Source organism: Ptychodera flava, chromosome 1, assembly GCF_041260155.1.
Source record: "Ptychodera flava strain L36383 chromosome 1, AS_Pfla_20210202, whole genome shotgun sequence".
NCBI classification, from domain to species: domain Eukaryota; kingdom Metazoa; phylum Hemichordata; class Enteropneusta; family Ptychoderidae; genus Ptychodera; species Ptychodera flava.
Window position 1 is genome coordinate 7548291 of NC_091928.1, and position 10223 is coordinate 7558513.

The window sequence follows — 10223 nt, forward strand, 5'->3', positions numbered from 1 at the left end:
ATAGTGATTTTCAAGATTTTTATAAGGAAGTTGATGAGTTTGTAAATGATTCTTTTTCATTACACAATGCTGTAAATACTGATAATGAAGACATAGATATTGATATCAGTGTTCTTGATTGTGAAATCACACCTGACGAAGTAGATTCTGCCATTAACAAACTTAAATTAGGTAAAGCTGCAGGGGTTGATGGTATTCCTGTAGATTTTTTTAAAACCTCTTGTGGAGAATTCAGAGTGATTTTGTTAAACTTGTTCAACGGAATTCTCAATTCAGGTGTATTCCCCGAAGAATGGGTCATTGGTATGATTGTCCCTCTTTTTAAGAAAGGGGCGCACGATTCTGTCTGTAATTACAGGGGTATAACTTTACTTCCTATTATAAGTAAGATTTTTTGTAATGTTATTTTCAAGCGTTTAACAAAGTTTGTTGAACTTAACTGTCCAATTTCGGAAGCCCAGGCTGGTTTTAGAGAGGGTCACAGCACTGTTGACAACATTTATATCTTAGACTCGGCTATCTGGAAATATTTGTGTAAACATAAATCACGTCTTTACTGCGCTTTTATCGATTTCGAAAAAGCATTCGATAGGATAGATCATAACTCCTTATTTTACAAACTCTTAAAACTAGGTATGAAAAGTAATATGTTAAAAGTATTAAAATCAATGTACAAAACTGTCAAATCATGTGTTAGAACACCTCATGGAATTACAGAATTTTTCCAGTGTACTTATGGTGTTCAACAAGGCTCTGTATTATCTCCTCTTCTGTTCAACCTTTTTATTGATGACATAGGTGAAGCTCTTAAGAATGGAATGTATAATGGTATCTATGTAGGAATGTTAAAGCTTTTGTATCTCTGTTTTGCTGACGATTTATCCGTCACGAGTAGTTCTGTAATTGGATTACATAGGCAACTCGACAAATTGAGCCTTTATTGTAACAAGTGGAAGTTAAGAGTTAACGTATCTAAGACTAAAATTGTGGTATTTAGGAATGGAGGGAGGTTAAGAAATTATGAAAATTGGAAACTTGATGGGGTGCACGTTGAAACTGTGTCGTATTTTAACTACCTTGGCCTGACCTTGTCATGTTATGGAATTTGGTCAAAGGCACAGGAAACTTAGCTAAACAAGGTAGAAAGGCTATGTACAGTATTAAAAGTTATCTTAGTAAATTTTCAACTGTGTAAATATTGATTTAGCTTTACGTATATTTGATTGCAAAATCCTTCCGATACATATGTATGGATGCGAGGTTTGGGGATTTCATGATGGAAACGATGTTGAAAGGGTTCACACAGAATTTTGTAAATACATTCTAAAGGTCAGTTCAGGTGCAAGCAATCTTGCTGTCCTGGGTGAACTTGGTCGACAATCTTTGAAAACACTCCGCCTTCCACGTATTATGAAGTATTGGTTGAAATTACTTCACAGTGATAATGATAGTTACATTAGACAATGTTACAACTATCAATATGAAATGGCTGAGAAGGGCTACCACTGTTGGGCCAAAAAGGTCAAAGAGCTTTGTTCAATTTGGTTTTGGCATAGCATGGGATATGCAGACTGTAGGCAATGAATTAGTTTTCATTTCTACTTTTAAACAGAGGTGCCTTGATATCGGTAGTCAACTATGGTCATGTGATCTAGCCAACTCCTCCAAGCTGGACTCATATCGGGTTTTTAAAAATATTTTGACTTTCGAAAAGTATTTGAGTTGTGTAAATGTTGAAATATTTAGAACAGCTCTTTGTAGATTTAGAATTTCTAACCATAACTGCTTATTGAAAGTGGCCGTTTTGAAGGTCTAGCCAGAGAAAATAGAATATGCCAGTTATGTAATTTGCGATGTGTTGAAACAGAATTTCACTTCTGCTTTATTTGTCCCGTGTATGACGATTTAAGGAAAAAAATTCCTCTCGCCTTTCTTTTATGAACAACCATCAGTGATTAAATATACCAGCCTATTAAATCACAGAACCCTCATACTTTAATAAACTTGTCAAAGTTTATTTACCATAGTTTCAAGTTACGGGATGGTCTATTGCAGACAAATTGATATTACACATGGATTTCTGGATTTTCTCAATTCTTTGTATAATGTAACCATTTCAAGTAGTAAGCCCCACTGTATCTGTCTGTATATTTATTGTCACTTATTGTATAAAAGGCCGGAGGCCTGCAATACTGAATAAAAGATGATAAGTAGCTATTAGCACTGCAAGTTTGAGAAGTTTCTGTCATGCAGTTTCTGAGATCAAGCTTAAGAGTGACAAAAGGGACAGTAGAAGAAGAAGATGAGGAAGAAGAAGAATATTGAACTCCAGTAAAACCAATAGGGGCCCAGCCGGAAGGCTTGGGCCCCTAACAAGTTGGTCTTCACTCAAAATGGCGTGTGAATTCGTTAATCGCAAAGAGCGGGTAACATAGACACTCGCTGAACCTTGTTAGCTATCTAACGCCAGAATTCAAAGCGCTATGTTAATAAGTATCTCGTTAATGACGTAACGCAGACCAAAAGCCGGTATAATTTCCCTATTTTTCCTTTTCTTTCTTTTTCTCTAGTTAATAATTTTGAACGTGTTGAAGGAGTCGAATGAATGAGACATGACAGCCCTGCGCCCACACAGAACTTGACGGGGTGGAAACCGTCGATCTGGCCTGAAATGACGTTCCGCACCCCGTCTATTAGTTATGCGTAGTTTACCTTTCTCCTTTAATGGCAGATACGCTTGACACCTTTTGGTCGTCTTCGCAAACGATCGGCTGTTCCAATTATACGGTTTCCATCCGACTAGAATTTACCAACAGCGCCACTGTCGTATGTAAAAAAATGTGGAAGAGGCTCCCCATCTTACTTTCCAAAATGTTTTTGTGTCGAGTTTGTCTTTGATTCGTTTCGGATATGTGTTCCACATTCTTATCCGATTTTTGTGTTAATAAAATGTTTGTTTCGCTTCGGATATATGTAGGAAAGGTTTGATTAGAGTGTACGGTAATGTTTTGTTTGTGTGGGGAAAGCTTATGGCGAGCCGCAGCCGGACGTATGGTGTTTCAAAGTTGATAGAGTGGCCCTTTGTTGCTTGCGTTTCGAAACCGTGTGGTTTCTCATCAGTTGCAGTGTAGATTCTTTCCTTAGTTTGCTGTTTGTTCTGTGTCGCCACTGTCTATATAGTTGTGTATAATCATAGGGAACAGATGAAAGGACTCTGGGGTGGGGGAGGAGATTTTTTTGTGCAACGGTTTACCTTATTTTATTTTATTAATTTTGACTGTGATATTTCAAATAAAGAGTTCAACTCCACACCGTCTGACTGCTTTATATATTACCGACAAGTCCTTATCTCCTCTCCAACTTGTGTATACACCACTGTAATTGCTCCGAAAACATTGCCAACTTGCTAATCCGCTGTCCGTATCAGCGGATTAAGTGATTGAGTAAACACCACAGCCGTCACACACGTAGTAAAATAAGGAAAGGTTGAAGATCACAGACACAGTGTCACAAAAAAACGCAAATCTGAGCAGATATAGAAGTCAATCGAAATTTAACGACTATCAAAAGCATCGCTATACCGATGAACTGTTACATGCCAAAGTACGCCGTCTAAAATGGTCATCTTGAGCCAGAAAACCAACCTACATTTTTGAGTCGGTCATGGTCCGATGTCGTCCGTAAGAGCGGAAGTCGGAAGTATAACCTTTTGACCTCAAACCTGTTTATTTCCAGTCCAGAAGTAAACATATTTCCCATGATGCGTTTGATGTTATACAATGTCAAAGTTCGTACATCATGCTCAAAATGAGCAAAGTTTTATAAGATCACGCTACACGACTGGTTTTAATCAATCCTACAAAATCAAAACAAGGATTCAATTTGTATCCTTTTGTCACAAAATGTTGCTAACGATGAGTTCGAGAATATAACCAAAACTTCTGTAAATCCTGCACGGAAAGAGCTGAAGGGCGAGGTATCACGTTTCCTGCCTCTGCATCTACACAAACCTCCTTGGTTATCGAGGTGGTAGCTTCAACAGCCACAGACAAGGAGAATTTTTCTCTTTGTAGCGAGGCTTAGACAGCATCAACCGAACCGAACACCACTGCAGGCAGCTCAATATAGATTGATGTCATCGTGTATGCCAGTATTATACACTATCCATATTCAGATATATATCGATGCCATCATCGTCACCGTACATCTATAGCGTCTATCGTCAACGTAGCACACCGTCATCGACTGTGACTGACTAGTTTGCCCGGCCTCCCCGCTAATACATCAGCGACAATCCGTACCAATGAAGTTATCACCTACAGGTACTCCAAAATAACCTCCACAATGTGCACATCGTATCAACAAAACATCTTGAATATCAAGGAACACGACTTCCTAATATTAACCCCAGTTGTTACCAGGACTACAAATTTGCTGACATTTTCTTGCCCGTTCTCGTTTTAAAATGTTAGTGTGTTTTTCACTTCCGCGTCCATGTGTAGCGTAAGTTATAGTATTTTCCCCAAAGACGGACAGCCCTCGCTTCAGTTTCCGAGAACTAGATGGATAAAATCATTAACTTTTTATTCAGTTTGCCGGTACTGCGAGCACGCCTTTTCAACAAAAACGATTTCATGGTATTCGCCACATTGTCTGTGTATTCTGTCTGTAAAAACGTTAGCTGCTGCGTTTAGGTTGTTGCGCGGCACAACAGAGGGTCCACGCTAACTTTTATATATTTTCGCTGTATTGTTATGCACTTTCCACCATTATCATTCCTCAAACACGCAACTCAACGACGACAGCACATAATCTGAATGAACTGAAAGGATGGACTTAGCTTTATAAAGTTCTAGGGTATAGGAAAATGTAGTCAGGAACTTAACCTATGTCATCAAAATTTTGTAACGTTGCTGTTCTCCTTCAGGCCGGCGCCGTCCAGATCATGTATTTTAATTTTTTCTGAGCTGTCTCTCCACATGGCTGTTGTTAGTGACTTTTTAACTTTTCTACATTTTCTCTCCTGACCGGTCGGACGGTAGCCTAGTTGATTTCATCACAGACAAAGGGCTTCAATTTCTCTCAACGAGAATAGTTTAAGCGTCCACGGTAGTAGATTTCAGGTTTCCGATTTTTTCCCAATATTTTCTCTCCACAACCGATCGCACCAGGTCGTGGCTGTAAAGTGTTGAATTTTCACAACATTTTTCTCAACGACCGGTCATGAGGTTGTGGCTTTCAAGCTTTGACTTTTTTCCCCCGGTAATTTTTTTCAACGACCGGTCGTGGCTATAAAGAGTTTAATTTAGCCCGAAATTTTCTCAATGATCGGTCATGAGGTTATGGCTTTCAGGGTTTTTTTCCCGGTAATTTTTCTCAATGACCGATCGTGAGGTCGTGGCTGTAAGTGTAAAGTGTGGAATTTTTGCCAACATTTGTCTATACGACCGGTCGCGAGGTTGTTGCTTTCAGTAATTTCTCTCAATGGCCGGTCACTAGGGAGCTCCTTTACCGTTTATTTATGAAAATAAGTTGTGTACCTTCCTATTTATTTACGAATTCATGAATATTTTAAGCGTCCACTAGTTTTACGGACGACATCGTGACACTGTGTCTGTGATTTTCAACCCTTTCCTTATTTTAATGCGTGTGGGACGGCTGTGGTGTTGACTCAATCACTTAATCCGCTGATACCGACAGCGGATTAGCAAGTTGGCAATGTTTTCGGAGCAATTACAGTGGTGTATACACAAGTTGGAGAGGAGATAAGGACTTGTCGGTAATATATAAAGCTGTCAGACGGTGTGGAGTTGAAATCTTTATTTGAAATATTACAGTCAAAATTAATAAAATTACTTGTAGCAATAAAGAAAACAGTCAGACGGTGTGGAGTTGAACTCTTTATTTGAAATATCACAGTCAAAATTAACAAAATCAAATAAGGTAAACCATTGCACAAAAACCCTCCCTCCCCACCCCAGGGGACTGATTTCTTTCCCCTATGGTATAATACTGAGTGTTGCGTAATTGCCTTTCGCATTCGTGTACGTAATATTTTAATGAAGATGCCCGACCCTTGTCTGGGTTTTATGGTAATGTGTCTATTGTTTGCAAGCTTGGTTATCGCGATTCTTTGGGTACGCGACATGTTTTGTTTCCTTGTTTGAAAGGATATCTCTAGAAGTGCAAGTTAAGTAGCTTCCAGATAACTTTCAAGTTTTGTGTTTTCTGTTGTTCGGGGAGTCCACTTTGATTTTTCTTTAAATTGGTGTTGTTGCGATTGTTTGTGTCTCATGATAGTCTCATTTTACGACTATATTTGTTGAAATCCTGAAGTAGTTTTATTATGTTTGGTTTTGTTGGTGTCGGAATGAATTTTTGGCCTTTGCCTATAGTGCTATTATTTCGGTTTTGGTAGTTTGAGCATCTTGATGAATTTCATGTTGTTTGTAGCTGATACTTTGTTACTGGCAAAAGGAAGTTTAACACCTCACAAGCACAAGGGGCCATACAAAATTATTGGAAGAGCCCTTTAGACCAACCAGGTACAAGTTTCCCAAAAGGTGTCAAGTACATCGGACTAACCCAATATTTTAGGAAAAACATTGGGAACAATAAAACTAGTCCATGGGCCATAATCCCAAACTGGTCAATTTTTGTGTGAGCGCGGGGCCGGAATGGAAGAGTTCACTGACTTAAAAAGATTTAAGATAAGCCTAAAATGACGGCTGTTTCAGAAATTTCAATTGGTGCAGAAGATACCACGAAAACACGAAAACTCATAAGACTTAACGGTGTTGGCCCTCATGGCTCTTATCAGAAGTAATGTGTGTTCACTGCAGTTGGGGATTTCATGAACATTGCAACGTTCTCTTTTATGTAGCAGTTTCGAATATATAAGTGTAAATAAACTTACCAAGATCATCTGCTAGTATGAACAGAATATGCGGACGTTCAGTCTGAGCGTGGGCGACACCACACACGGCCAAAAGAATGGATAAGAGAGCCAACTTGTTATCCATGTCTGCCGATGGACTAGTCGGCTATCTGGAAACGTTTACGTGAATGTGTGTGTAAGCAAGATTCGGACGGTCACGTGACCTTGTTACAGAGATATTTTATCTCAGACAAAGATTAGGGATGGACCATTAGACCTTGGGAGGGGGGTGGTCACAATGAAATTGTGAAATTTTTTTTTACTATTGTAAATTTCTGATTTTTTTTTCCAATTGAGATTAGCTGTGCACATTTTTTTTCTGAGTAAATTTTAAGATTTATAATTTTTTTTAATTCGTCGCTGTCTGAAGATAAAGAGGGCAAGGATGTGGTGCCAAGCACCACAAGCGGCCACGCAAGCGGTCACGGGGGGAGGTCAGGAGAGGGGTGTCCCCCTGCTGCTGTTGGAGGTTTTGAAAAATAGAGATTAAAATGGTGTTATTTGGTGGCACTTTGGGAGTATTTTTGCGGGGAATGGTCAGGAGGGGAGCGTCCCCCCTCCTGCTGTTGGAGCTTTTGAAAAATAGAGATAAAAATGGTGTTATTTGGTGGCACTTTGGGAGCATTTTTTTCGGATTACACATCTTCCTCTGAAACATGGTCTTCTTGCTCCTCAGTAGCTTCGTATAGTTTTGAAAATTGACTATTTTGGTTTCCTGGCTTCCCTTTCTACTGCGTGGTGAAATGCCTACATTCACCCCACCAAACATCATGCATATCTCATGATTTACAATTGATTTTGACAAGCTGAGAAGCTAAAATAAGCTAAATAATATAGTTAAATTTGCATATTTGTGTTTTTAGAGCAATTGTTGCCCTTTTTGATCAAACATCTATTTCTCTGTAGCAGCATGTCCAAATTGATTGGATGTGTATAGATGTGTTGAAATTTCAATATTTGTCTTTCTAGGGCAATTTATGCCATTCATGGTCAAAAAATCTGTATTCTCTGAAAGGGCTTGTCCAATTTCTTTGAAATTTGCTATACAAAAACGATTATTCATGCAGATTTATTCAGTATTTGCTATCGAGAAACTTTCAAAGTTCAACCCTTTTGTGCGTTTTTGTGTTAGGATTTGTTGGATAGATGGCATTCTACGTAGTGCATTGTTGAATGTTAAAACATATGTTGCTGTTGTTTTTTGAGGCTGTTTTTTGAGAAAAAAGAATTGAAAATGCCTTTTTAAATGCAAAATAATACAATATGACTTGATATGTTGTTTTATCATTATTGACGTGTTTCTACTTGTTCACCCATTCTTGCATTCATCATTGCAATAAAATGCTGTGAAAAAAATGAAACTGATGTGGCCTGCATCTGTTTACCTTGATCTTAAAAGGCAAATACAACTTTCTGTCTTGACAACCATACCATAGTTTCAATGTTTACCTAGTGTACCTGCTTGGTTTGTACGCAGGAAACAAGTAGAAAACAGGCTCTATAATTTCATAATTTTCAAGTGATCAGAATACAAAAGTCCTGAAAAGATAAGATAATCACAACTTCCAGTATAAGGGATACAGTCACTCTAAATGTATAAATGAAAATTAAAAATGTGCCGGGAGGATGTACTAAAAATACAGAAAGTTGCTTTCTGTCGGTAAAATCTAAAAAAATTCAAAATTTTAAAGACTTTTGCAGATTTTTTTTTACGCCTTTGTCTTCTTATTTATTTTTTTTTATTTTGCAAACTAGTTTGAAGATTTTTTTTCCCTAACTTTCTGCTCTGAATTTTTTTTTGTGTTTTGACCACCCCTCCCAAGATCTAATGGTTCGTCCCTTAATGAACCTAGCGGTCATCTACACCAGTAAAATGGTTGATTAAAACAACAAGATCTCAATTATAAGTCGATATGCATAGAAATCATATTTTTAGACAAACGCATAATAACGCTAATTCAATTTTAATAGGGTGTTTACGGAAGTCAGGACAAAAACAAGAACATGTGTCACAGTGAGGTTTGAATAATAATTGTGACACTGACGTTTATGATTGGATGTATCACTTTATCTTTAATTCATGTCTATCGTACACTGTAAAGTGAAGTGTTCAAGGATAGAACACCAATTAAACGCCTTTTTGTAACACTTTTGAACGCAATTTTTGAACACACGTGTGCAGATTTTGAACACTATGTGTTCAGTTCATCAGACATTACATGTATATTGAACACCATGGTGTTCCATATCTAAACACACGTTGCACATGAAATGTGTTCAAAAAATTGAACGCATTTACGCGTTCAAAGGGCTGTAACACTTTTTGAACGCATGGACGCCGTTCAACGATAAATGTGTTAAAGGATTGGACACATGATATGCACTTGTTGAACATCATTAACTGTTGGCATTCAGGAGGTGTTCAAGCCTGGAAATAACATAACGGACCACTGATATTCAGTAATATTATTTTATTCTAAAAATACACAAAACATTAGTTGAGTAAAATACAATTATTTAGTGTAAAACAGGAAAATAAACATGGCCACTTTGTAAAGTTTGTCAGAGGAAAACACCAACAGTGTAAACACCTTCCTATACAAAACATAAACAAAAGAAAATCTTATAAACACTGTCGATCGTTTTCAAAATATTATGAACAAAGTAATGACAAAACAGGTTTAACTTCAATATTGTGGATTACGTTATATGTTCATACTTGTAAAAACTGTACAAAAATATCTGTTTTGAAAAAGCTCAAAATTTGGCTTACTTATTATGTTAAAAACACGTATTCGTATGAAATGTTTACTCCGTTTTTGTAAGATAGTTCAAGACATTTCCTCTTGTACCGGTATAGGCAATTGCAAACTTGGAAAAAGGTTACTCTAGGCTTCTCTGATGCACATGGTACATAGTTGTTTACACTAAAGTAAACACAACATATCAAGTTGTCACAAAGTTTCACAGTAAGCCACAACATGCAGAAAGTGGGTAAAGGGGTCCTTGAAGGTGTAAAACCCGCATTTCCTTGTCCAACAAAGTCCTTCATGAATGAAAAGATTTGTTTGTTTGTTTATAATACCCTCAAATAAACTCTGAAATAAATCAGTGACATTTCAAAACTCCACTTCTCAGAAATTAAAAACACATTACCTAATTTTGACTTTGTTTCATAAGTTTTGTTCTGTATGTCAGTAAGCATTTGCTGTTGAACCTGGAAATTTCAGTCCTTACTAAAATTCACTTGTAAAAGGAAACTGCAGTCTAAAACCAATGGCAACAA

The 10223-nt window shown here is 37.5% G+C and overlaps 1 protein-coding gene across 1 annotated transcript in view; it reads right to left on the minus strand.

Annotated features, from left to right (window-relative positions):
• The window catches only part of LOC139129355 (arylsulfatase B-like), a 35008-nt gene extending 27953 nt beyond the window's left edge, over positions 1 to 7055 (minus strand). Inside the window, exon 1 of the mRNA XM_070694990.1 lies at positions 6917 to 7055. Within this exon, the coding sequence (XP_070551091.1) occupies positions 6917 to 7022 (106 nt within the window). The 5' untranslated portion in view covers positions 7023 to 7055. The remainder of the gene's footprint in view (positions 1 to 6916) is intronic.
• Positions 7056 to 10223: the final 3168 nt, after the last annotated feature.